The 27,908-nt window shown below is 56.9% G+C and overlaps 1 protein-coding gene across 1 annotated transcript; it reads left to right on the top strand.

Annotated features, from left to right (window-relative positions):
- Positions 1-51: 51 nt before the first annotated feature.
- ONECUT3 (one cut homeobox 3) lies at positions 52-27,704 on the top strand. Its single transcript, XM_053965924.1, has 2 exons — positions 52-1,081; positions 27,224-27,704. Exons 1-2 carry the CDS (start codon positions 52-54, stop codon positions 27,514-27,516), a joined length of 1,323 nt encoding a protein of 440 aa, XP_053821899.1. The 3' UTR covers positions 27,517-27,704.
- Positions 27,705-27,908: the final 204 nt, after the last annotated feature.

Consider the following 27,908-nt stretch of genomic DNA (forward strand, 5'->3'; position numbering starts at 1 on the left):
AGGAAGGCAGCGAGCGAGCGGGCGAGGCAGCGGCAGAGCCCGGCGGCCACCATGGAGCTGGCGATGGAGAACCTGGGCAGCCTGCACGGAGTCCCGCACTCGCAGCCCGCCGAGCTGCTGAGCCCCGCGCACGGGCGGCAGAGCTCGCACCGCAACCTGGTGCCGCACGGCCGGCCCGCCATGGTCTCGGGCATGGCCTCCATCCTGGAGGGGGGCGACTACCGCGGCGAGCACAGCCTGGGAGCCCCGCTGCACCCCGCCATGAGCATGTCCTGCGAGTCGCCCTCCGGCATGAGCCTGAGCAGCACCTACACCACGCTGACTCCCCTGCAGCACCTGCCGCCCATCTCCACCGTCTCGGAGAAGTTCCACCACCCGCACCACCACCACCACCACCACCACCCACACCAGCGCCTGGCCGGCAACGTCAGCGGTAGCTTCACCCTCATGCGCGACGAGCGGAGCTTGGCCTCCATGGGCAACCTCTACAGCCACTACCCCAAGGACATGCCGGCCATGGGGCAGCCCCTATCGCCGCTGCCCAACGGGCTGGGCAGCCTCCACAACGCCCAGCAGCCGCTGGCCCCCTACGGCCCCGCCGGCCACTTGCCCAACGAGAAGATGCTCTCGCCCAACGGCTTCGACTCGCACGCCGCGATGCTGTCCCGGGGCGAGGAGCACCTGGCGCGGGGGCTGGCGGCGCCCAGCTCGGCCATGATGCCGCCGCTCAACGGGATGCACCCGCACGGCCACCCGCACGGCCAGCCCGGAGCCTCGCTGCTGGGCGAGCGGGAGCGCCCGGCGCCCGGCGCCGGCTCCCAGCCCGGCGGCTCCGGGCAGGTGGAGGAGATCAACACCAAGGAGGTGGCCCAGCGGATCACGGCCGAGCTGAAGCGGTACAGCATCCCGCAGGCCATCTTCGCGCAGAGGATCTTGTGCCGCTCCCAGGGGACCCTCTCGGACCTGCTGCGGAACCCCAAGCCCTGGAGTAAGCTCAAGTCCGGCCGGGAGACTTTCCGCAGGATGTGGAAATGGTTGCAGGAGCCGGAATTTCAGAGGATGTCGGCGCTCAGACTGGCAGGTAGGACACGGCACGGCACGGCACGGCTCGGGCCGCCCGCCACGCACCTCCGAGCGGGTGGGTCAGGGGGTGCTGCGAACACGCGTGGGAGCCCTTGGGGGTTCCGGGGTTGCCATCGCGAACTGGGGCCGGGCCCGAGCAGTGTTACCGACCCGCTTTGTGACCTTAAGACCAAAGGGAAGGAATTTGTATTTAAGGTGAGTTATACCTAAGGCGACCTCCTGCTTCCTCGGGCCTGCTGCTGCCCGCGAGAGAGGCGGGATCGCGGCTGGACGGAGCCGCGAGGTGCCCGTTCGCCGCTGCCCGTCCTCCTGCCTTGGGGATTTCCCTCCCGGTGCCGCCGAACCGGCCCCGTGGCGCCGGCAGTGTCCTGGAACTCCTCCGCGGTCGCTTCGGCCGCCGCCTCTCGGTACCGGGGCCGCGCTCAGGGGAATCTCCGGGCCACCTCACCGAGGCTGCGGCACCGGGGCCGCACTCCGCTCCCTCCGGGCACCGGCTGCCCTCGGCAGAAGGAACGAGCCCCGCCTGCCCCGTGTCTCAATCCCCGGCTGGGTCGCGGTCCCGCAGCGCCGTTCCCCGCGGTCTCGGGCCGGCGCTGGGCCGAGGCTGTGCTGGAGAAACGCGGCGATCTGTGCCGAGGGCGGGCGGGGGTCGCGGGGGAAAGGGCCGGAGGGTGGGACAGAGGGGACAGCGGCGAGAGGGGACGTGCCCGGTGCTCCCCGCCAGCCCCGGCACAGAGCCGCTCCCCCCGGAAACGACTGGAGCTCTTGGCTCCGCCGGGCCGAGCCGTGGAGGGTAAAACACACATTAGTGATTTTTAATTTATTTTTTAAGAAATCCGAGCTCCCCGTGGGGACGGGCAAAGCGAGGACCCGCCGTTATTTATGGGGAAGAGCAGCGTTCATATGTATTTAGTGTAATTCAGTTGCTCTTTAATTAGGGCAGGGTAGTGGCATCTTTTAGTTCCAGTCGATGCCCTATTGAAAAGCAGTTAATAGAATGCAAATTGTTCCTGGCTTTACAAGGTTCTGGTAAATAAAGATTTAAACACTGCCGCGATCGGCCGTTTAATGCCCCCGTTGTTTGGGCTAATTGAGCAGCGGGCTTGGGCTTCTGCTTCGCCAGAATTGGAAATAATAATGAATAATTCAAAAATAATAATAGTAATAATAATTAAAAATAACCACGATGGTGATGATTAAAAGGCGGCCGCAGCTGGAGGAAGCTCAGGGGGAGCCCTCTTCTCAGCCCGCCTCGAGAGGTCCTTGTCCTCGGCCCCTGTCAGAGATCCCTGTCCCCGAACCAGCTCGTAGGGTCCCTGTCCCTGCTGTCACCTCTTTGCTCCTCGCGCCGCCGTGGGGGATTTATTCTGCACAAAATTATTTTTCTTCCCCGGCGCCGTTTCCCCCGGCGCCAGGGCCGCCATGTCCCCATTATTTACAGGAATTAACCCCCCAGATTTCCGGGGAACGGGGTTTGTTCATTTGCTGTCCGTGAAAACAGGAAAAAATCCACCAACCACCAGCGCAGCCTTCCGTCCTGAACCTGCCCGCGCTGCGCCTCGCTCCCCACGCGGGCCCGGGCCGCCCCACGCGGCTCCTGGAGGGGCTCGGCCGAGCTGCCCCCCCCCGGTCCTGCCGCTTTGTTCCGACCCCGAGCCCCGCTGGGTCCCGCTTTCGTTTCGTTCCTGCCACCGTTTCTCCCGCCCGGGCCCGGCCCTGGGTTCGCCTCAGCCTGCCGGGCTCAGCCCCGAGCGGCGGCATCGGGGGGAAGGGGTCGCGCTGGGGGAGCCGGGCCCGAGCCCCCCGATCGATGCTGGTGAATCCCCAGCCCGGCCCAGCCCGAGGCCTCGGGGTGAGTCCGCTCGTTCTTTCCGCTGCTCCGGCTGGGGGCCTGGAGGGGTCCGGATGGTTGCCACCTTCGCCCCCCGGCAAGCAGGGAAGGGACCTGGGCGGAGAGAGGAATTTTTGCTTCCCGGTAAAAGGAAAAAAAAAAAAAAAAAAAAAAAAAGAAAGAAAAAAAAAAGTGTTCGACATGTGGCATGGCCGGGGCAAGGGCTGGTACTGGTTCTGATCCTATATCTGCTTCTGTCTTGGTTCTATTCCTATTTCTCTTTCTGGTCCTATTCCTCGTTCTGCTCCTGGTTCTATTCCTATTCCAATTCCTGTTCCTGGTCTTGGTCCTGGTACTGGTCCCGGTCCTATTCTTATTCCTATTTTCTTTTTTCTGTTCCTATTTTTGATCCTAGCCCTGGTCCCGGTCCGGGGCCGCAGGAGTCCATCTGATGGATTAGTCCGAGTCAGTGAGTCGCGGATCGATGACCACGCCGGGCCCCTAGAAATGGCACCCGCCGCTTTTCTCCTCTTTCCACCCCAGTTCCCCCCGTCCCGCCGCCCCCTCCGCAGATGAACCATTAATTATTCAGCTGGGAGATGAGGGGGCTGCAGCTCCGGCCGCCCCCGGCTCCCTCCGGCCCCGCTCGCCCCAAGGGGCTCCGCAGAAGAGGAGGGGTCCCACGGAGAAACATCTGGGCAGCAGCTGGCGGTGCCCAGCCCGTCCCCCCGGGCCATTCATCTCTGCGGCCCCAAGTCGCGGCCGCAGACCCCCGGGCCCGCCCCAGATCCATCTCCACCAACTTCGTGACCGCCCCGCGAGGCCTGCGAGGGCGCGTGGGTGACGCACAGCTCCCACGGTGACACTTTCGGGGTCCCTGCACGGGTGTGACCCCCCACCCGCTAAAGCCCGGTCCCTCGTGCCCTGGGGGCGGAAAAGGCCCCGGCTCCTTCCCCGAGGGGTGATGGGGGCGGTGGGAGCGTTCCCGCACCTCCATCCCCGCGTGCCTCCCACCCTGCGTGTCTCTCGCGTGGCTGTGGGTGCGCTCCCATCCAGCCCCCCCTCTAGTGGGAACCCCTTGCCCGCCACGGATTTATTCCGACACTCAGGACCACGAAATTCGCTCGTGATTATTCCCCGGGAGGGCGACAACGCCATCGAGTCCCTTTCGCGACACGGCGCCCCCCGCTCGCCGCCTTCCTTCATCCCCAGCTCGAAGGGGCGCTCGGGGATCCCTCCTGCCGTGGTTTTCCCCGACTGTGCGTGGAATTCACCCCCGCGCGTGGGGTGCGGCTGACCCGGAGGGGCCCGGGCAGCCCTCAGAGCTGGGCAGTTCCTGCTGCTTCTACATTCGCTTCTCCTTTTCCCTCTCCAACCTTTCGTTTTATTTTTCTATTAACACTTCCACCCCTCACCCCCCACCCTCGTTTTTTCGTTCTCCATTTTAATTATTTTTTGTTTTAACTTGTTTTTGTTCGTTTTGTTTGGTTCTTCCTTTTCTTTTCTTTTCTTTTCTTTTCTTTTCTTTTCTTTTCTTTTCTTTTCTTTTCTTTTCTTTTCTTTTCTTTTCTTTTCTTTTCTTTTCTTTTCTTTTCTTTTCTTTTCTTTTCTTTTCTTTTCTTTTCTTTTCTTTTCTTTTCTTTCTTTTCTTTTCTTTTCTTTTCTTTTCTTTTCCCTTCTTTCCTTCTTTCCTTCTTTCCTTCCTTCTTTCCTTCCTTCTTTCCTTCTTTCCTCCTTTCCTCCTTTCCTTCTTTTTCTTCCTTTCTTCCCCTTTCCTTTTCCATTCTTTTCCTTCCTTTTACTTTCTTTCTTTTACTTTCTTTTTTAATTCTTCCTCTCCTCCTATGAATCCCTTCCCCGAGCATGTCTCCACCGCAGCACGAAGCGTCGTTTTTCAACACAAACCCCAAAATCACCCCGGAACTGCAAGCACGACCACGGGGCTGAGCCAAGAAAAATGCCCGAGAGCTTTGACAATACCAATCATTAATGTCACTAATTAATACCGCGAATTAATACACAGACGTGATAGAAAAAGGGACAAGATGGCGCTGATTAAAACCTCGGGAAATATAGGAAATATATATATATAATTTTTTTTTCACGAGTTTTATTTTGATTTCAGCTTCTTTCAAACTACTTTGGCCCAACGACGGCTCCTCCCGGCCCGCGGCCACAGAGAACCGGGGCGGCCCCGGTCCCGGCCCGGCTCTGGCCCGGGAGAGCGGCAGAAAATCGCGGAGGATTTCGTTGCTTTCGATCCGCGCGTGGCCGCAGGCGACGGGGAAAAGGCGCCGCAGCTGCGGGGAGCTTTGGAGCACCGGTAGAGAATAGGTTTTGTCGCCGTAAAATGGGCGAAAACGAGATTTTGGGGGTCCCGGCTCGCAGCGGCTCCTCCCGGCCCGGGAGAGCTGCCCGCGCAGGGAGTCGGGGAAGGATTCAGGAAAGGAGGCAAAGCTTTGTCCCATTTGGGAAACAAAAAACAACAAACCAAACCTTAAAAAGTGTGGGGTTTTTTGTTTTGGTTTGGGTTATATATAATTTTTTAAACTTGAATTTCTTAATTTTTTTCTTAAATTACTAATTTTTTTGCTATTTTTTTTTTAAAGCTCGTAAATATAGTTAGAACGAGATGAGCTTTAAGGTCCCTTCTGAAGCAACCCGTTTTGGGATTCCGTGAATTAGAGGCGACTTTCTCCGCCGGTGCGGAGCCGCCCGCACGGAGCAGCCACCAACGGCGTCCCCGGCTGCGCGGGGGCGGCCGCTGCGCGCTCCGCTCCTCTCCGTGCGCCGTGTCCCGCAGCTCCTGGTGTCTCTCACTGCCTGAACCCCGTGTCCCGCAGCTCCTGGTGTCTCTCACTGCCTGAACCCCGTGTCCCGCAGCTCCTGGTGTCCCTCACTGCCTGAACCCCGTGTCCCGCAGCTCCTGGTGTCTCTCACTGCCTGAACCCCGTGTCCCGCAGCTCCTGGTGTCCCCCATTGCCTGAACCCCGTGTCCCGCAGCTCCTGGTGTCCCTCACTGCCCGAACCCCGTGTCCCGCAGCTCCTGGTGTCCCTCACTGCCCGAACCCCGTGTCCCGCAGCTCCTGGTGTCCCTCACTGCCCGAACCCCGTGTCCCGCAGCTCCTGGTGTCCCTCACTGCCCGAACCCCGTGTCCCGCAGCTCCTGGTGTCCCTCACTGCCCGAACCCCGTGTCCCGCAGCTCCTGGTGTCCCTCACTGCCCGAACCCCGCGTCCCGCAGCTCCCCGCACCCTCCGCGCTCCGCGCCCCGCTCCGCGCCGCCGCCTTATCAGCGCAGCGGGGCCGCCTCGCTCCGCCCGCGGCTGTTTTTCTGTTTGCTCCTAATCTGCGCCCCAGAAGGGGCCAATAAACCTCCCGCAGGTTAAACATTAAATGGGGTTCCTTCCCCCCACCTCCCTTCTCCGCGGGGTGCCGCCTGCCACCCATCCGCGCCCGCGGGGTTCTGCTCCCCCAAACGCTGCTCCCCAAATCCCCCACGGGCTCTGCACATCGCCCCAGCCCCGGGGGCCACGCCCGGGGCTTTTCTTGCCGCCTCCTGTTAATTTGGGTTCGCATTTTGGGTGGGTTTTTGTTGGGTTTATCTTTTTCTGCGTGTACAACACGGGGGTGATAATTTTTTTCCTCGTCCTGTCAATCGCCACTGAAACCATAAGGGAGAGATAACAGAGAAGAGAAAACTCTCGGAGTGACCTTTGAATCAATTTGAAAAACCTCATTTAACTGATAAGTCTTGAAAGGCCCAGAACTAATTTGAAAATACATCTATTAAAATCTCATTGCCGCTGCCTGGGAGCTGCTGGGAAGGGTGTGCGAGGCGACTTCCCGGGGTCGGGGGAGCCGGGAGAGCAGGTTTAAGCCCTGGTCAACAAAGAGATTGCAGAGCTGACTGCAAAATGATGGGGCTTAGACCAGGAGAAAAATAAGAATATTAAAAGAAAATGGGTTTTTCTCTCCCAGCTGGTGGGGAAAGGGGAGATTTACAGCATTTTCCTGCCATAACCAGGCACGGAGTCTGGGATCTCAGACAGAATATTGGATTTTTTTTTTTTCCCCTTCACAAAACAAATCCAATATTTTCTCATTCTGCTCAGAGGCAGCTGCAGGGCCAGGGAGCCTGTGGCTCTGGGGGAGCAGCCGTGCCCCACTGAGGAGCTGAGGAGGAAGCTCTGTGCTCCCATCACTGCGTTTTCTGCCCAGCTTCCTTGCTGCCAAAAAAGCAGAGGAAGGAGAGGGATGGTGAAGACAGGAGAAGAGCAGAGGCAGGGCCCAGGCTCGTGTTTTCCTGCCTTGGGAATGTCCTGCCTTGCCCCGGGCATCACCTGGGTGCAAAGGAAACAAAAATCCCTGCAGAAACCTCCTGGCACAGGGAGCTCCTGGTGTGAGGCTGTCCTGGGCTTGGAGCAGGGTGACGATGGCTGACCAGAAACAGGAACACAAAAAATCAGATTCAAAATGAAATAAACTCCATCAGAGCATGGTTTGAAAGAACTGAGCCTTGGCAGCTCGGGTGGGAAATCCAGCTGCCCTCCTGCTCCAGACCTTGGGTGTGATTTGGGATGCTGCTGCCTCAGGAGGGGCCGTGTTCCCTGCGGGAATTGCTGCTTCCCTGGCTCGGGCAGAACCGGACCAGTCACCTTCCTCAGGAGAGGAAGAGTCTCCTGAGGTTCCCTGAGGTTTTTGGAAAGGTTCAAGCAGAGGGAGGGCGACCTGATTAGGAATGGAGGCACTGGGCAGCCTTGATCTGCCCTCACCCCAAATCCACGTTCATGGCTCTGGCCCAGCTTCTTTTTTGGATTTAAGCTGAGATGTGCAAATTCCTGGAGTTTAGCATGAAGCTGAGGCTTACAGGAGCCCAGGATGTGTCCCACCAACCCAGGACGTGTCCCACCAACCCAGGACGTGTCCCATCAGCCTGGGGTATGGTCCGACCCAGCGGGGATGAGCACTTGGCCATGGCCTTGTCCTGCACAGCCCCAAGGACAGCGAGAGAGGTTGGGGCCAGCCCCTGGTTTTGCAAACTGGCCCAAAAGGGAAGGTGGAGTCCAAAATATTCCCCCTGCCAGGTGGGAGCGATGCAGGAATGCGCTGGGACACGGAGTGCTGGCGAGCAGCAGCTTTTGGCAGCTTTTGGAGTGGGTTTAATCCTGGCTCCGTGCAGGACTGAGGCCACCGAGCGGCAAAATTTGCTGATTTAATGGAAATTCAAAAATCTTGTTAATACCCCAAATGACACAGGGAGATCTCTGTATCCAGCAAGATGTAAAGCAAGTCGGGCTTGAACTGGAGAAATGGATTATTAAAATATTTGGTGTTGTTTAAAAATAGCAAAGCACAGAGGCAACGTGGATTCTTTGGTGCTGGAAGGAGGGACCAGGGCATTTAAAAAATAAGGACCCAATTTTAAAATTGAGAGATGTTTGTATGGACATGGGTAAAATTTCAAGAATGACCCTAATAAGTTAGCAAATTTTATATATATATTTGCTAAGTAATTTTTATACATATATATGTATATATAAATTTGCTAAGTTATTGCTCTTTTTTTGTTTGTTTTGTTTTTGTTTTGTTGTTTTTTTTGGTTTTGTTTTTGTTTTTTGCTAAGTTATTAGGGTCATTCTTGAAATTTTATATATATATATATATATATATATATATATGTGTGTGTGTGTATATATATATATATATTCCATTGGGGATCTGCATCAATGCTCTAAACACCGGTGGTTTCTGCAGTGCAAGGAGAGGAGGTCCAGAAGTGATTTTAAAGCCATTCCACGGCGTTCAAGGTGTTTTATGTCTGGAGGAGTTGGGTTCAAGACGTTTCACAGGTGCTGAAGTCAATGCCTTGCCCACATGGGGGGGATGCTGGGCTGAGATGGGCAGGGCTGCGGGTTGCTCGTATTCCTTGGATTGCTTGGATTCACTCTGGGATTTGGGAAACCTCGTCACCCCTGGCAGACTGAGGGTGGCTCAGCTCTGCCCAAACTGGGAGAAGGGAATGGAAAATCTCTGTATGGAGCCGGGGGGGAAAGCAGGGGCTGCTGTGGAAGGCTGGGACTGGCTGTATTGTCCTCGCTTGCAGAGGAGGGAGGAAAATCCCAACATCTTGACAAAAAAAAAAAAAAAAAAAAAAAAAAAAAAAAAAAAAAAAAGGAAGAGTAAATTGCAGCTTTTGCTGCTGCTGCTGCCATGGCCAGGGGTACCAACCCCACTCTGCTGAGCTCAGGGCTGAGCAGGGAGCTGCAGGTCTCCCACAGGCTGGAGGAGAACAGAGCTCTCCTGCTGCAGGAATGAATCCAGAGAGACATAAATATTTGGGGCTGGGTGTGCCGAGTGGTCTCGGTGTGTGGCACAGCTCTGAGGGCACCACCGGGAACCCAAAGCGTCAGGTTTGGCTGTCAGGGACCCTACAAAACCCCCAAATGGACCAACAGCGGGGGAAACACGTCGGGCCACAGCTGGTGGTGTCCCCAAGGAGTGCCACAGCGGTGCCCAGCACGGGCAGGGCACGGTCCAAGGGCCGTGGCAAGGGTGGTTTTGACCCGTGGGAAATGTCCCCAGGCCTCCCCACACCAAGTGCCACCACGTGGAAGCGACACGAGCCGTGACGTAGCCATGGACTGACAACCCCGCTCGTGCCTCAGTTTCCTTGGGCAGCAGAGGGGATGAGGGTGCTTTGGCAGCGAGGGGCAAAGCTCTGGCAGCGCCGGGTTATGAAACCCGAGGAACTCCGCGGTGCCCCGGCGCCTTTCCAGGTCCCTTTGCGGGAGCCATGCTCCTCCCGATGGCCGATAAAGAGCAGGTAACGAGCGAAGTCTCTCCATCGGGGATAAAACTGCAAATGCGCCGGGAGCTGCTGACGGGCGATAGCATCAGGGGCTGACAGAGATCTCAGCGCTCCGGGGAGCTGCTCCCACCGCGGGGCAGCGCAGAGCCCGCCACGGGGCCGGGCAGCGCAGCGACAGCGCCCCAGCCCTGCAATTTCCCCATAGATCTGGCCCTATTCCGTGATTTTCCCATTTCCCGTGGCTCTCTTGTTTGCCCTGGCGCGGCACCCCCGGATAAATCCCGGATCAATCCCAGCCCGGCTCGGAGAGGGGGATCTCGGCTGCGTTTCCCTCTGTGGATGGAGCAGCCGGCGCAGCGGGGCTGGAATGTGCTGCTCGATGCCAAAGGGGTTTGTGCTTCCAGAGGCTCCCCAGAATGGGGGGGTCCTTCCCCATCCGCCCCCCAACTCCAGGGAATGGGGCAGGGAATGGGACAAGGAATAGGGACAGGGTATATTGCAGGGAATGGGGGCAGAGAATGGAGCAGGGAATAGGGGAAGGGAATGGGGCAGGGAATGGGGCAGGGAACAGGGACAGGGGAAGGGTGGGATGATGACACTGCCCTGCCAGACTTCAGAGTCACCCCAAGGCCTCTGTACATGGATGCCTGGATCAATGCCTGATGTTAATCCTCTTTTTGGGGCCAAACTGCGGGATTTTGGTGGCATTTCTCAAGTGGAAGGCAGCGAATCCCTACCCTGGCGTTTCCCTGGGAGCTCCTCTAGTGGACTGCCCAAAGCCACCTGCTCACTTTCTTGCACACACGGGCAGCCAGAAAACAGAAATTGAAAACAAAGCATCAAAATCAGCATTTATTCGAGGAAAGATGATTCCAAACCCACTCGCTTTTCCTGGAAAAAGTCTGAAATAATCTCCCCAGACTCCTAACAGCCTTTTTCACCCCAAACTGCTGATTCCTCTGCCTTCACCATCTCCAAGAAAAACCCAGATGATTTCTTTGCTCTGGTTTTTGTCACCATGGCAAGGTGGTGGCCCCACTGAGGTTACCTGGGGGTGAGCCAGGTTCTTCATCCTCGGGAAAAGGGACCCTGGGGGACATTTAGGCTCAGACCCCCCCTCCGCCTCATACCCCAGCGCTTTTCAGGGGGCTTGTGGAGGGTTTGTGCTTCCTCTGGATGAGGGATTCATTCCGGAGCTGCAGCCCAGCCCAGGAACCCCTGGGATGCTGCTGGTGGGACGGGGCAGGACCTGGCAGTGTCACTGTCCCCCGGCAGTGCCCTGGCAGTGTCTCCAGCTGTGCAAGAACGGGAGAAAAGAGGCAGGAGTGGAAAGGGGAAACCGAGGGGCTGTTGGGCATTGCCTCGGGTACAGCTGTGCCACCCGAGCTGTGCCACCCGCGGCTCCCCCCGCTCCCTCCTCTCCTCCTTGTTTCCTTTTTCCTTTCTTCTTTACCTTTTCTTTTTCTCCCTTCCCCCCCCCCCCCCCGCCCTTTCTTTCACTTTCTCCCTTCGTTTCCCTTTTACTTCTTCCTTTTTCTTTCCCCTTTTCCTATCTTTTCCTTTTCCTTATATTTCTCCTTTCCTTTTATCTTTTTTCCTTATTTATTTTTCTTTCCCTTTTTCTCGCTTCTTCTGCATCTTCTCCCTTTCCTCTTCTTCCTTTTCTCTCTCTTCCTTTGTATTATTCCTTTTTTTCTTAACTCATTTCTCTCTGCCCTCTTTCCCCCCCTTCACTCTCTCCTTTCCTTCTCAGCCCATTTTACCCCCAAACCCCTTTCCAAGAGAAACCATTCCCTGTAACCATCCCAAGCCCCTTCCGCAGCTCTGCTGGCCCATTCCACCGTCCCAGCTTGGGGGGAAGCCCTGGGGACAGGCAGGGAACGGGGCAGGGAATGGGGACAGGGAATGGGACAGGGAATGGGGACAGGGAATGGGACAGGGAATGGGGCAGGGAATGGGACAGGGAATGGGACAGGGAATGGGGCAGGGAATAGGGACAGGGAATGGGGCAGGGAGCAAGCAGGCAATAAGGCAGGGAACGGGACAGGGAATAGGGACAGGGAATGGGGACAGGGGATATTGCAGGGAATGGGGCACGGAATGGGACAGGGAATAGGGGCAGGGAATGGGATAGGGAATAGGGACAGGGAATAGGGGCAGGGAATAGGGGCAAGGAATAGAGGTGAGGAATGGGGCGGGGAATGGGGCAGCTCCTGCGGGATGGATCCCCCCTTCCCGCAGCCCTCCCCGCAAACCTGCCCGCGAGCTCCCGCCGGTCACGTCGCCATCAAAGTGATGTGCCAGCAATATCCAACACGCAGTTAAAGCCACTCGTGGGAGTTTCAATAAAATCGACCGGGCAGGATCAATGGGCTGCGCTGGCCCCATCCCCACACGGAACGGGGCGGGGGAGCGCGGGGGGGTGCCCAGGAAAAACACCCAGGGCTGCGAAATGGGGGCGGTGGGAGCGGGAAGCTGATTACAAATCTATCCCATCCTCGCCGTGATTAATTGCTGCGTTACCAGAAGGAACAGCGCGGGGGGGGGGGGGGGGTGTGTCATTTTTAAAGGTAACGTTGAGGAGGGAGTTTCTCTGCTGCCTTTGGAGGGGAGGAGGCAGGAGCCCTTTTCCCGTGGGTTTCCCTCCCGGCTGGATGGGGCCGGGACAGCGATCGTTCACCCCAGCCCAGCAGCGATTTGGGATTTGGGAAGAGCGCTCCCCAGGCATGCAGGGGGAGCTGAACCCCATCCCCATCCAGCTGGGATCGCTGGTGTCCCAGCGCTGGGACCCTGCTGTCGAGCTGGCTCAGCTCCCAGCCAGGGCATCGCTTCACGGACCACCAGGGCGCCGGTTCCGGCTGCCCCTCACCCTAAAACACCCCTGAGCAGCCCCTTCGCCCCACACTGGGACTTTGAAAGGGCTCAGCGCTCAGGGGGTCTCGGTCCTGCCCTGCCCTCCCCGGAGATGCCCAGCTCAAATTAAAACATCATCCATCGTTCCAGTGGCAGCGCATAATCCCTGGCAGATCAGCGCAATTACTGCGGGAAATGCCTGGGGAGCTGAACTAATAACGCCGGCCGGTGGATTAAGAGCCACTGGCTTAGCGCTGTGTCCCCCCGTGCCACCGCGGCCTCGCGAGCCCGGGGGACACCCCGGGGGACAGCGGGGTCCCGGTGGGGCGCGGGGTGGTGGCTGTGGGGCTGGGTGGGGGTTTTGGGGTGGTGTTACTGCCCCATATGTGTGGAGCAGAAGCGGGACAGTGATGGGGCAGGGACGGGCAGTGACGGGCAGGGATGGGCAGCAATGGGCAGTGATGGGGCAGCGATGGGGCAGTGATGGCAGCGATGGGGCAGTGATGGGCAGTGATGGCAGTGATGGGGCAGTGATGGCAGAGATGGGGCAGTGATGGGCAGTGATGGGGCAGTGATGGGCAGTGATGGCAGTGATGGGCAGTGATGGCAGTGATGGGGCAGTGATGGCAGAGATGGGGCAGTGATGGCAGCGATGGGGCAGTGATGGGCAGTGATGGCAGTGATGGGGCAGTGATGGGCAGTGATGGGCAGTGATGGCAGTGATGGGGCAGTGATGGGCAGTGATGGCAGTGATGGGGCAGTGATGGCAGAGATGGGGCAGTGATGGCAGCGATGGGGCAGTGATGGGCAGTGATGGCAGTGATGGGGCAGTGATGGGCAGTGATGGGGCAGTGATGGGCAGTGATGGCAGTGATGGCAGTGATGGCAGTGATGGCAGTGATGAGGCAGTTATGGGGCAGTGATGGCAGTGATGGCAGTGATGGCAGTGATGAGGCAGTTATGGGGCAGTGATGGGGCAGTTATGGGGCAGTGATGGCAGTGATGGGCAGTGATGGCAGTGATGGGGCAGTGATGGGGCAGTTATGGGGTAGTGATGGCAGTGATGGGGCAGTGATGGCAGTGATGGCAGTGATGGCAGTGATGAGGCAGTTATGGGGCAGTGATGGGGCAGTTATGGCAGTGATGGGCAGTGATGGGGCAGTTATGGGGCAGTTATGGCAGCGATGGCAGTGATGGGGCAGTGATGGCAGAGATGGGGCAGTGATGGCAGCGATGGGGCAGTGATGGGGCAGTGATGGCAGCGATGGCAGTGATGGCAGTGATGGGGCAGTGATGGGCAGTGATGGCAGTGATGGCAGTGATGGGGCAGTGATGGGCAGTGATGGCAGTGATGGCAGTGATGGGGCAGTGATGGCAGTGATGGGGCAGTTATGGGGCAGTTATGGCAGCGACGGCAGTGATGGGGCAGTGATGGGGCAGTGATGGCAGAGATGGGGCAGTGATGGCAGTGATGGCAGTGATGGGGCAGTGATGGGGCAGTTATGGGGCAGTGATGGGCAGTGATGGGGCAGTTATGGGCAGTTATGGGGCAGTTATGGGGCAGTGATGGGCAGTGATGGGCAGTGATGGGGCAGTGATGGGGCAGTTATGGGCAGTTATGGCAGTGATGGCAGTGATGGGGCAGTGATGGGGCAGTGATGGGGCAGTTATGGGGCAGTTATGGGCAGTTATGGGGCAGTGATGGGCAGTGATGGCAGTGATGGGGCAGTGATGGGGCAGTGATGGGCAGTTATGGCGCAGTTATGGGCAGTTATGGGGCAGTGATGGGCAGTGATGGGGCAGTGATGGCAGTGATGGCAGTGATGGCAGTGATGGCAGTGATGGCAGTGATGAGGCAGTTATGGGGCAGTGATGGCAGTGATGGCAGTGATGGCAGTGATGAGGCAGTTATGGGGCAGTGATGGGGCAGTTATGGGGCAGTGATGGCAGTGATGGGGCAGTGATGGGGCAGTTATGGGGTAGTGATGGCAGTGATGGGGCAGTGATGGCAGTGATGGCAGTGATGAGGCAGTGATGGGGCAGTGATGGGGCAGTTATGGCAGTGATGGGCAGTGATGGGGCAGTTATGGGGCAGTTATGGCAGCGATGGCAGTGATGGGGCAGTGATGGCAGAGATGGGGCAGTGATGGCAGCGATGGGGCAGTGATGGGGCAGTGATGGCAGCGATGGCAGTGATGGCAGTGATGGGGCAGTGATGGCAGTGATGGCAGTGATGGCAGTGATGGGGCAGTGATGGCAGTGATGGGGCAGTTATGGGGCAGTTATGGCAGCGACGGCAGTGATGGGGCAGTGATGGGGCAGTGATGGCAGAGATGGGGCAGTGATGGCAGTGATGGCAGTGATGGGGCAGTGATGGGGCAGTTATGGGGCAGTGATGGGCAGTGATGGGGCAGTTATGGGCAGTTATGGGCAGTTATGGGGCAGTGATGGGCAGTGATGGGCAGTGATGGGGCAGTGATGGGGCAGTTATGGGCAGTTATGGCAGTGATGGCAGTGATGGGGCAGTGATGGGGCAGTTATGGGCAGTTATGGGGCAGTTATGGGCAGTTATGGGGCAGTGATGGGCAGTGATGGGGCAGTGATGGGGCAGTGATGGGGCAGTTATGGGCAGTTATGGGGCAGTTATGGGCAGTTATGGGGCAGTGATGGGCAGTGATGGGCAGTGATGGGGCAGTGATGGGGCAGTTATGGGCAGTTATGGGGCAGTTATGGGCAGTTATGGGGCAGTGATGGGCAGTGATGGGGCAGTGATGGCAGTGATGGGGCAGTGATGGGGCAGTTATGGGGCAGTTATGGGGCAGTTATGGGCAGTGATGGGCAGTGATGGGGCAGTTATGGGCAGTGATGGGGCAGTGATGGGCAGTGATGGGCAGTGATGGGGCAGTGATGGGGCAGTTATGGGCAGTGATGGGGCAGTTATGGGCAGTTATGGGCATCAAGGGGGCACACGAAGCATCCCTGCCCCGCACCTGGCCCGGGCAGTTCCATTCCCGCGGCTCCCGGGGTTGCCCATTCCCCCCCTCGGGGCGCGGGTGGACCGCTCCATCCCGTGTGTGCGGAGCGGCCGGACCGGCCCAAGGCGCTGAGGGAGAGGGGGGAGCCGGGGTCGGTCCATCGGGCGGGGGGGGGGCGTGGCGGGCTGTACCACTGCGTCCGCCCCGGGGGGGAGTGCGCCCTGCCGTCCGCAGGGGGGCGCCAGAGCGGCGGGGACGGCCCAGAGCGGCTGCGGAACGAACCATTGCCGGCTGCGGGGGGAGCGGGCGCGACCAGCGCTCCGAAACGGCGGGGGGGGGCGGGCTGGGACCCCTCCTCACCGTCAGCCGGGGAGGGGCCGGTGTCACCCTGGGCCAGAGGGGCGAGGGGGACACACCGGAGGGGCCACGCCGAGCAGCAGCATGGGGTTCTGTCCCTGCCGCTGTCACAGAATTCTAAAGCGGTTTGGGTTGGAAGGGACCTCAGAGCCCATCCACTCCCACGCCACTTCCATGGCAGGGACACCTTCCCCTGTCCCAGGCTGCTCCAAGCCCTGTCCAGCCTGGCCTTGGGCACTGCCAGGGATCCAGGGGCAGCCACAGCTGCTCTGGGCACCCTGGGCCAGGGCCTGCCCACCCTCACAGGGAACAATTCCTGCCCAATATCCCATCCAGCCCTGCCCTCTGGCAGTGGCAGCCATTCCTTGGCTCCTGTCCCTCCAGGCCTTGTCCCCAGTCCCTCTCCAGCTCTCCTGGAGCCCCTTCAGGCCCTGCCAGGGGCTCTGAGCTCTCCCTGGAGCCTTCTCCTCTCCAGGGGAGCACCCCCAGCTCTCCCAGCCTGGCTCCAGAGCAGAGGGGCTCCAGCCCTGGCAGCATCTCCGTGCCTCCTCTGGCCTGGCTCCAGCAGCTCCACGTCCTCCTGCTGTTGTTCCCCAGGGCTGGGGCAGCTCTGCAGGTGGGGTCTCACCTGAGCGGGGCAGAGGGGCAGAATCCCCCCTCCCCTGCTGCCCACGCTGGGGGCTCAGCCCAGCCCAGGGGGGTTCCTGGGGTCAGTGCCCATGGCCAGGGCAGGCTGAGCCTCTCACCCACCAACACCCCAATCCTTCCCCCCAGGGCTGCTCTCCCTGAGTTCACCTCCCAGTCTGTGCTCAGGGCTGGGGTTGCCCAGAGCCTGCTGGGCTGGGCCTGCCCCCCGTGCTGGCTCTGTGCCAGGTGGGAACACCTGGGATTTGGGGTCCCACTGGAGCCGGGCAGTGACGTGGGCTGACAGAGGGCTGTGAATGCCTGGGGGTCCCCTGGAGTGGGGCCTCACCCCTTGATCCAGGCTGGGTCTCCCTCCTGCACACGCTGCTGGGGCTCGGGGTACCCGGAGCAGCGGTGGCCCTGTGCACATCTGTGGTAGCACATTTTTCTTTTTCTCAGGATTTTTCATAAAGGTGCACAGAGAGAAAGAAAGAGAAAACAATTTCTATTTCTGCTCCTTGTTTTTCTCATGTGGAATGTGCTTGGAGAATTGTTTACCTGGGGTGATTGCTTGGTTGGATTCTGGTGAGGATTGTTTGAGCCTGGTGGCCAATCCAGCCCACCTGTGGCTGCACTCTCGAGAAAGGGTCACAAGTTGTTAGTAGTTAGATATAATAGTTAGAGAAAGTAAGTATGTAGTTTTAGTATCTTCCTTTATATAGTGTATTAATGTATTGTAGCACAGTTAAAATAAAAAATCATCCAATCTTCTGAACTGATGGTAGACATCATCATTCCTTCCCATTGAGTTCACCTGCATTTTACAATACACATCATCCTGCCCGCCTGCAGAGGTCCTGGAGACACAAACCCTGGACAAGCCCCACCCTGAGCATTACAGAGTGTCCTGGCTGTCCCTGCGCCCGGGGAAGAAACCCAGCAGCAAGGGCCCTTCCCATCTCACACCCCATAAATGCACCCACGACCAGATTTAACCAGGACGTGCAGCAAACTCTTGGGCTTTTCCCCTCCACTGCTTTTTCCCTGTCTCCAGCACGTGTTTTGTGGCTGATGGTGGCACTGGGCCCTCTCTGGGCACCAGCTCTGCTGGGAGCAGCTCAGGGCCAGCACGCACTCTGCTGAAGGACGTGCCATTGCCACTGAACTTGCTTCTTGTCCCTGCTCTGGGTTCCAGGGGCAGCTGGAGGAGCAGGCTGGGGGGAATCCCAAAGGGAGATCCTCGCTGCTCCTCTCCTGTGTGAAGGGGCAAGGACAGAGTGGAATGCCCAGGACCCTCAGCCACGGATGTTTCTCTTTCACACAGTCTGCATTTATCTGAAATTCAGAGTGTGTGGACCAAATGCTGATATGTAGATCCGTGAATCACCTGTGTTCAATTAACACTTTAATTTATTAACTTACAATTTATTGGCCTGTTCAGTAAATATTATCTGGAACAACTCAAGCTGCAGGAGTGGTCCTTCAGAAGTAAACTTGGAAGTGGGTCCTTCATCTGACAGAGCACATCCTGCAGCACAGCAACACCATCAGTCTGAATGAAAACCCATGGGCCAACAAGTTCAGATGGATGCCACCCCAGGCTCCCATCACAGGCTCCTTGTCCAGCATTGCCTCCTTCTCACAGAGTGGAAGAATCCTGGAATATCCTGAGCTGGAAGGGACCCACAGGGGTCATCAGTCCAAGTCCTGCACAGCCACCCCAACAAGCCCACCCTGAGCATCCCTAGGAGTGCTGTCCTGGCAGCCTCGGGGCCGGGACCGTTCCCTGGGAGCCTGGGCAGTGCCAGCACCCTCGGGGGGAAGAACCTTTCCCTGATGTCTGACCCAACAGCAGCCCCCCCTGCAGCCGTGACACAAACCAGCCCCCAAACTCCTCTTTCCCCCCCCCAGAATCTGCAGCTGGGGCTCTTGCACCGACGCTGAGCACAAGGAAAACTCATTCCAGGGGATGGAGCTTTTCCAGCCTCATCCCCTCCGCCGCTGCCATCCCTCCGGGCGCTGCCGCTGACTCCGGCACTTCATTAGCACCAATTTGCTCTCGTCACGCTAAGTGCTGCTGACTCGGGAGAGGAGCGAGGAGATCCGAGCGCCGCCAGCGCTCCGGGGCTCCTGCCCAGCCCTGCCTCAGCACAGCGGCCGCTGCTGTCCCCGGCAGCCGCTCCCCGTGGCCGGGTCTCCACCGGAACAATAAAAGCAGCTGTTCCAAAAAAAAGGGCCTGGAAAGGGAGGAAATAGGACAAATGGGGGAAGTGACTTCCCAGCAGAGCTGATCCCCGTTCCCCTGGGTGCTGGGGAGAGCAGAGGGGCACCAGGTCTGCCTTCACAAAGGTGTCTAGAAAAGCAAGTGGGAAATGAAACCTGTGCAGAGAGGAAATGCTTTTAATAGCAAATTCACCTTTTAAAGTCATGTGAAACTGTTTTGGTGTCCCTGAGGGGGGTTTGGTGGCTGCCACCAGGGCCAGGACAGCTCACCTGGAGAGGACGAGGATAAAACCAGGGCAGATGTGGAGGGATGGAGCCAAGCAGAGCTGCAGCAGCCACAGCTCCTTTGTGTCGCTTCAGCCGCCCTCAAACCACACAAACTCCTCTGCTTCAGTGCTGGGAAAGCTAAAAAATGCCACCCAAAGAAGAGCAGGCCAAGCTTGAGAAGTGCAGGAGAGGAAATGAGCTGTCCTGGGGGCTCTTCTGCGTGCTGGAGCAGCTCTGATGACCCCAAATGGGGACCCCCATCTCGGGAAGGACCCTTGTCACCTGAGCAGGGGACGGAGGGCTTGTGCTTCCCTTTCCAGCCCCTTCCCTCCAGATGCCAGCCCCTGGGGCTGTGGGGGATGTGTGGGGTGGTCGGTGTGGGCGGCTGCCAGAGCCAGATCCATTGCATTATTTCTAGATCGAACTGGAAGAGTCAAAGAATATCATCATCTTAACATCCTAGGTCCATTAACACATACACAGAGCATTAATTTAGTAACTTCACAGGCAAATTTCAGCTGCAGAGTCTCCAACCAAAAATTCACCAGCTATCATCATTCTAAAACCTAAAGATCACCTGCTAAGGTCGATAACAAATTTCTAACCTCTAAGAAAAGTACATTTAGAAGAATATATGGTGCAAAACGAATGCCAGATCCAGTTCAGCTGGATCAGAGCTGCTCCTGAAGCGATACGTGGAATAAATAAATAGACTCCACACCCTGGGGTAGTTATGAAGTGGGTGTGTATGTCAGCGCCCGGCACAAGTGAGATATTGCTCCAAAAACTTGTGCCCCGAGCCTCAGTCTGACCCACACCTTTATTCCCAAAGCTGTTCCATATGCAATACATTGTACAACTTTTTCATGCATATTCAACCCCTGGCCCCGCCTGTCCTCGCTTCTCATGCTAAATAAGTCCACACCCTTCTGGGCACGCGTGGTTTGCTGTGGTGGTCGTATGGGGGTCTCTCGGTGGTCCTGAGGCTGAAGATCGTGGTCTTCCTCATGACTGAACTTTTGAACTTTTCCTCTCTGCGCGTGCGCTCTCTGCCCTTTGGTGCTTATCTGAGTACGTCTGTCAGTCTTGATAGGCTTGGAGACAGAGGAGCTTCTTTATCTGAGTTCTTTGCATCCTCGGTCCCCTCCAGTATCGTTCTTTATGCAAGAAGCTTCAGAAATTTGCATTTTCTTATGCCCTTTGTACCAGGCAAAGGTTTCTTAAGTAAAAGGTTAAAATTCAACACATAACTCTACAAGCTAAAATATAAATGCTTAATGCATTTTGTTAACTTAAGTGAACTCCAAAAATCTCTGTTTCACTCCCTGGGCTGAGCCACGGAAACCTCGGTGTGAGGAGGGAAGGGAAGCGCAGGCGAGGCTTTGTCTCGTCTCATCTCATCTCAACTCATCTCCTCATTCGCAGCGCTCAGAGGAAGATTTAATTTGCTGGGCTCGGGGAAGCGGCTCCCCCTGCAGCGCTGGCTGCATACCAATGGCCGGGGGCTCTCCTCGTCCTCGCCGAGCTGCCAGGGACACGGGCAGGGAAGCCTGGCCCCACCAGGGCACACGAGGCACGGGGACACGTGTGGGGCTGGCAGCTCTGGCCGAGCCGTGTCAGTCCTGCCCAGCAGGGCTGGGATGCTCTGCAGCTCCTGACCGCATCTCTCAGACTCTGAGTGGCCTCTGGTATCTTTTTTTTTTTTCACTACAGAGTGGCTCAGATGCTGTGGCACCACGGCATCCAAAATTCCCCACAAGTTTTTGGAGGCCAGGAGGGGATTTTTTAATCGTGTGCAGCTGGAGGCTGGGGGATCCCAGGAGTGAGCACTGCAGGGCAGGCTCTGCAGGTCATTCCATGGTTGGCACTGTGAGAAATGATAAATTATACTCACTTCCAAAAAATTTAACAGGTTTATTAAAACCTTATCAAAAATTCAGCAGAAGACTGAATAGAGAAAATATTACGGCACCAGGAGCAGAGGATTTTTCCCACCATGGGTTCACCCACACAATGGAGGTTTTGTCTTTTAACCCTTTGGCCCCTCCCGAAGTTCTGTCCATCGGCTCCTCCTTCTCTGTCCGGGGGTGGAGATCACTGCCTTAAATCTCGATTGGAGGTCAGGTGCTGCCATAGTAACAACCGACCCTCCCAAATGTCCCAAACCCAGGTCACCCCCTGATAACAACACAAGGGGGGTAAAACACAACTATAAAGCTATAAAACTTCTCTTAACATATCTACAGGATATTTGCCTTTTAATTGTGAGAGTCACACATTACTCGTCTATCCCACCACCACAACCCCTGTGCCCGTCTGTTTGTCTGTGTTTGGAAGCAAATGGGGTTTCAGGGAAAAAAAAAAAAAGGCAAAAAGAAAGTTGAGGTTTGTTTTTTGAGCACTTCTCCTGTGTTCTGTACTGCTGCCTGTCCTGTCGGCATTGTGTTCTCCCAGCTGGAGAAGATCTGAATTTCTGCTGGGGATCTCTATTTGTGACAAATCTCCTTTTTCCTGCAGTGCAAAGAGAAGTCAAACCAAGCTCTCAGAGTTGCCCCAGCACCCGGGCAGCCCCACTGTGAACCAAAGGATTTCTTGTTTGGAGATGAAGCTCCCTGGTCTCTGCTCCAGCTCGCAGGGAGCAGACACCACGAGGTTCACTCATGAGATTCATTCTGGGCTCATCCTTGTTTGCTCAGAGCTGGAGCTCCCAAAACCTTCCAGAGCAGCAGGGTGGGGGCTGAAGCAGTCACAGCCAGCCCCCTTCTCTGGGAGAGGGAGTGATATCACAGTGCCATGGAATTGTTAAGGCTGGAAAAGACCTCTTAGGTCAAGTCCAACCACCAACCCAGCACCACTGCCATGTTCCCTGCTTAAACAGGTCCCCAGGTGCCACATCTGCACATTTCTGGAACACTTCCAGGGATGGTGACTCCACTGTTTCCCTGGGCATCCTGTGCCAGGGCTGGGCAGCCTTTCCCATGAAGAAATTTTCCCTAATATCCAATCTAAACCTCCCCTGGTGCAACTGGAAGTCATTTCCTTCTGTCATTGGTTACTTGGGAGAAGAGACTGAGCTCCACCTGGCTCCAACCTCCTTTGAGATCCCTCTGCTGCTTCAAGGAGAGGGGGAAACTGAGGCAGTCCAGAGGCTGGGCCGGTTTTGAAGGCACGGAGAGAAGCCAGCTTTGCTCAGGGCCGTTTCCCACCCAGTGCCCAGCAGTGGAATCAGGCTGTTGGATTAGGCCCTTTTCTGACCCAGAGATACAACTGAGGGCAACTGAGAGGTGTTTTAAAAACTTTTATTGCATTTTCAGTCTCATGAGAAGGGTGAGACAATACAGATGTTATCATTCACACCATCACAATCAGAAGCCAACTATTTCCTAATTACAATACACTGTAAGTGTTTTTTGGTTTATCAGTTTGAGCTACACCATGCTGTACATGCCTTAAAGCCAATAATCTGAAATTACCCCTCATGCTTTCTATTCCAATGCATCTTTCATAGTTCTATTTCTCCAAAGTATCCAGTCTTATTTGCAAGGCCACCTTTTGAAACTTTCTAGTTCCATTTCTCTCTCAACAATGTCTGTCCTATTCCATGGCATTTCTAAGTCAGCATTTCTGATCTCAAGGTTTGCATACAGGTGCCCACTGTGTGAGCTAGGCTTTGAGAATTTTCTATAAATCCATTTCCCACACCAGCCCATGCCACCTTTGCACCAGGGAAACCTGCCAACCACATCCAGGTTCCCCCTCTCCATCCCTTCCTCTACCTCCCTCTGAGCCCATAAATGCTCCTCAGTCCCCTTCCATCCCTGGGAGATGATTTGACAAGGAGAAAAAGTGAGAAACTGGTGGGTTTTGTACAGAATTCCCCCCCCCTAACCTTGCTTACAGCCGGCGTGCTGGCTCTGAAAGCCCCTGGCTGTCTTTTGTGATTTCAACAAATCACCAGCACTTAAGCAAAGTGGGCAGAAAATTACAGGTTGTATTGCAAGTGAATGGAGAGGGAAGAGCACGCTGGGGCCGAAAAGCAGAGGTTTGCTGGTATAATAGAGAAAGCAGGGTCTGACAGGCTGCGGAAGCCTGCAAAGCCATCAGGTATTAGTTAAATGCTTGGCGGGGTTCACGCTGCGAGGCATAATCGCAGTTCCTGAGCAGCAGCCATTTGATTGTCTCCATTATGTCCCCTCTGAAATGATTTGGGAGATGTTTTGCTCGGAGCTGTCAAGGTTAAGTCAAGGAAAACGCGCTGCCTCTGCCGTGAGGCTCCCGGGAGGCAGAAACCCTGGGCAGAATGCTCTGGGGAGGAGGGTGGGATGCCTCTGCTTTTTGGAGCTCTTTCCTCCTGCTTTCCCTGCTCGAGGTTCCTCCTTGTCTTTGCTCGCTGTGTTTTTTCTGCAGCCGGGTCAGAGCTGCCTTAGGGATGGGATTGTTTGGATTGTGTGCCTGGTGTGTGGAGGGATCCGTGCCGTCACCAACCCCGTCCCACTGCGTCTGCCATCCCCCCTTGTCACTTCTGGGCTCCTTGGTTGGGTTTGGAGGGCGTGAAATGAGCTGGGGAGGGTTTGACAGAGGAGAAAACCCCACTGTGGGTGAGCCCAACCCGTTACTGGCCCACAGAGCCATGGGAGGCTGGAATATCCTGAGCTGGATCCCTCAGGGATCATCAGCCCAGCCCTGTCCCTGCACAGCCACCCCAACAACCCCACCCTGAGCATCCCTGAGAGCGCTGGCCAAACGCTCCTGGAGCTCTGGCAGCCTCGGGGCTGGGATGGTTGGTCCTGGTACTGCCAGGGCCCTCTGTGCCCCCGGAGGAGCAGGACAAGCCCAGCCATAAATAAACCCAGTCCTTTGGGGACACATGCAGAGGCAGGGGTGGAAATGTCCCCATCCCCACAGCCAAGCCCAGAGAGCTGGGAAGGACATGATGGAGAAACAACATTAACCCGAGGCTGGGCTGTTTGGATCTTAGAACTTGGGGGAAAAAGGGATTTTGGAGCAGAAAGAAAATACCTCACCCACGGCTGATATGGGAGGGAGGCAGAGCTGTGCCCCTGGCTGCCCCTCGGCCCTGGCTGCCTGCGGGGACATGGGGACAGCCACCACCAGCCTGCCTGGGAAAGCAGCGCCCAGGGGATGGGGAATGGGAAAAAGATCCTGCGTTGAGGGGTTGATGGCTGCCGTAAATAGATCTGAGCAGCGTCGCCATCGATCGCTGCTGTGCGGAGCTGTAATTAGATTGAGCTGGGGGAGAGGGCTGTGGGGCTGCGTCAGCAGAAAGGGAAATTAATAAATAAACAAACCAGCACAGGAAATGTGGGATGCGGCCGCCAGCGGCAGCGCGGGCTAAAAATAACCCAAAATAGCAGGGGTGAGGAGCAGGATGTCACCTGTGCCTGGACAATGGCACTGGTTCTGCTGCAGGAGCCCAGTTCTACCCTGGTGGTTTGTGTTTGCCTCGGAGCTCAGGGTTATTGATGGGAGATTGGGTTGTAATAATCACTGCTGAAAAAGGAACGGGAGGTTGGAAAGCTGAAGGGCTGGGCCTTGGGCTGGATGTCCAGCACAGTGGTGGCAGTGGGTGCCAGCAGAAAGGAGAGCAGGAGGACAGACTGGATTGCAGCTGGGTCACATCTCCCATCCACATGGGAGACATTCCGAGGGCCATCCTGCAGGGCAAAAGCCCCGTGGGTGGAGTGTGAGGAGCCCACCCTGGACACAGGAGGAGCTGAGCATGCCGGGGTGCCAGGAGGGCTCGGGGAGGGTGGGCTTGGGGCACAAGTGTGGGAGGAGTTTTTCTGTTTGTTGTTTGGCTTGGGGGGATGTTTGGGGTGGGTTCTTTTTTAAAATTCATGTCTGGGGGAAAAAAAAGTCAAATTTTCTATAAAGGCTTTTTTTTGTTTGTTCTTTTTGCAAGCATCTGATGGTCATAGGGTAGGTTTCCACATTCTCTGCTGGCTGTTTGAGTAAGGTACCCCTGGGACAGGGTCCCCTGGCATCACTCAGAGTGTCCCTTTGTCCCTAAGGATGGTGGTGTGCAGCCAAACCTGCCTAGCGGGGGAGAAGGGGAGGGGAAGGTTCTCCACTGGCTTTACCAGGGCTGGCTGGTTTGGACTGAGAGTGGTTGGTGGTGTCCAGCTCGATGCCTCCCATCCCCTGCCCAGTGGGAGCAGAGCTGGTGGCTCCCAGCACGGCGTGGGGACAGGGCCAGGACCGAGCCCAGCAGCTGGGACACAGAGCTCAATCTGCTGCATAAATGGTCTCCTTCAGTGAGCTCCAGATTTCCCCAGCTCCGGGTGGAAGGGGTGGATCCCATCCTTCTCTCTCAGTTCGAGCTGATGTGAAGAGGGCTTGTAGTGGAGGTGGCTGAGGAACTACAGGAGGAGGAGATTGCTTATTTTCCAGTGAGGAAGCAATTACTCCAAACACCCTCCCACTACTCCTGAGCTAAGCACGGCCTCCCCTGTGGCTGTGGGGGTGTGTTTGGAGAGCAGGGAGGGGTTTAGCCCAAGGGGAATACCTGTCCCCTGCCCCTGCAGCATTTTGGCCTTGGAGCTTGGAACTTGCTTTGAGCCCTCCAGGCCAAAGAGGCTCCTGCAAGTGCCTGAGAGAAGCAAGCTGAAATCTGCCACCCACAAATGTCTCAAGGGACCCTGCAAAATCCTTCAGAAGATCTGAACCAAGAAAGCCCAAAGGCTGAAAACTGCTGCTGCCCCGGGCAAAAGTGGGACTTCCTCTGGGACTTCAGCCCACAGTTTGCTTTCTCTTTTCTGAGCTTCCCAGGAGGAAATGCTTTGTTCCCAGCACTGTAGGGTCAGGTCCATGCCCTGCCCTGTCCGTGGCATCTCAGGTTCCTGCAGTTCCGTGTCTGGTTGAGTCCCTGAGCACTCAGATCAAACCCCGACAGCTTCAGGGTCAGCCCTGCTTTGAGCAGGGACTGGATCAGCCACCTCCACCATTTTACAGTTTTCTACAGTTTGTTACTATCATAGCAAAGGTCCCCTTGTCCCACCTCTTCCACCCACAGTGTGCTGGATATCCCCACAATTAAAATTCATACATTTATTTCTTTTACTCACTTCCTCCTCTGCCCTCATGCAGTGTGCTGGGGTCAGGGGGGCTTTCCTGGCTTCCCGACGTGACAGCCCCTCTGTGCTGACCTTTGCCTCCAGCCAAACCTGTGGGGGAGGCTTTTAATTCAATGCTGACAAATGTGCCAGAGGGTCCGGTAGCAAAGGCACACAGGGGAGACAGAATATCCTGGAGCCTCCAGTGACTCAGGCAGGAAAACCCCTTCCCAGAGCGGGTGGATCCATGATTGGTCCTTCCAGGCTGATCCTGTGGGATTAGGGCTGCAGAGTGACCTTTCCATGATGTCCCTGTCCCCGGCTCTGCCCTGCATTTCCGAGCTGGCAGCTGGATGTGGTGGCCAGGAGCCACCAGTTCCCTGAGTCCTCCAGGGCCATCCACAGGGGTGATGAGGAGGCGAGTGAGACCATGCTGAGGGAGGCCAAAGGATAGCCCCCAGAATTTAGGGATGAATCCCAATAGCCAGTCTCTGGGAACAGAGCAGTCCAGGGCTTTCCTCAGCCTCTAGTCCCAGGGTCAGCTGGAGATGCTGAGACTTTTCCTGGGCTTCCCCCAGGCTTTTGTCACCCTGCTGTCACAGGAGGCCATTGTCCCTTCTCAGGAGATGTTGTAATGTTGTATTCCTCTGGGAAATGGTTCCCCCCCCGCCCCAGCAGAGACCCCTGTAGCTGTAGCCATGTTAGTTTAACCCTTCCTTCCTTTCTTGGCCTAATTGGCTGAGAGCAAATTCTCTTTTCCTGAGCAGGACTCTAGATAAAGGCCCTGATCTTCCTTGTTTGGTCTCTTTCTCCCCTGGAAACCTTCAAGAATAAACATCTTGGACTACATCGGGGGTTAGAGCCTCTTCTGGAATCTTTTGCCTTGCCCCTGAAATATTCCCCCAAAGCCCTCTCAGATCTGGGCTAGTCTAGTAACTCCGGGGGGCTGCGGGGGAAATTATTTCAAGGAGGCACGGGGAGGAAGAGGAGGGAGTGGTGGGACACGAGCCAGCGAGTTTCCCGGTGGGAAGGGGCTGGATTTCGGGAGGCAGCCGGGCAAGCTGCAAGCGGTGCAGGGTGGGGAACCCCAAATTAACAGCCCTGTTCTCTCTTTTGAACGTCTCCAGCTTGCAAACGCAAGGAGCAGGAGCAGCAGAAGGACCGGAGCCTGCAGCCCAAGAAGCAGCGCCTGGTCTTCACGGACCTGCAGCGCCGCACCCTGATCGCCATCTTCAAGGAGAACAAGCGCCCGTCCAAGGAGATGCAGATGACCATCTCCCAGCAGCTGGGCCTGGAGCTCAACACCGTCAGCAACTTCTTCATGAACGCCCGCCGGCGGTGCATGAACCGCTGGCAGGAGGAGCCAGGCGCCAACCCCGGGGTCCCCTCGTCGTCTACAAGCACTTTCTCCAAAGCATGATGTCCCCCAGCCCTCCCTGCCCCTTCCTGGATGTCCCCCCCATGACAAAGCCAACCCCAGACTCACACACATGGCCTGACCGGGGTGGGTGCTTTTGGGGTGGGTTTGTTAGTCTCCCAAACCCTCAGCTGGGTGTCACCCATGGATGTGGGCCTCAGGCCACCTCCTGCTGCCCCCTCCTGCTGCCCCCTCCTGCTGCCCCCTCCTGCTGCCCCCTCCTGCTGCCCCCTCCTGCTGCCACCTCCTGCTGCCACCTCCTGCCAGCTCGTGGCGCAGGGACAGGGTTTGTGACCAGGTCAGTGCCGTCCCCGGGAGGTGGTGTGGGATGGAGGGAGGAGCGAGGCTCCTTTTGGAAGCAAGCATCCCTGGTCCTTGGGGGAGCCTCATCTCCC

Source organism: Vidua chalybeata, chromosome 27, assembly GCF_026979565.1.
Source record: "Vidua chalybeata isolate OUT-0048 chromosome 27, bVidCha1 merged haplotype, whole genome shotgun sequence".
NCBI classification, from domain to species: Eukaryota; Metazoa; Chordata; class Aves; order Passeriformes; family Viduidae; genus Vidua; species Vidua chalybeata.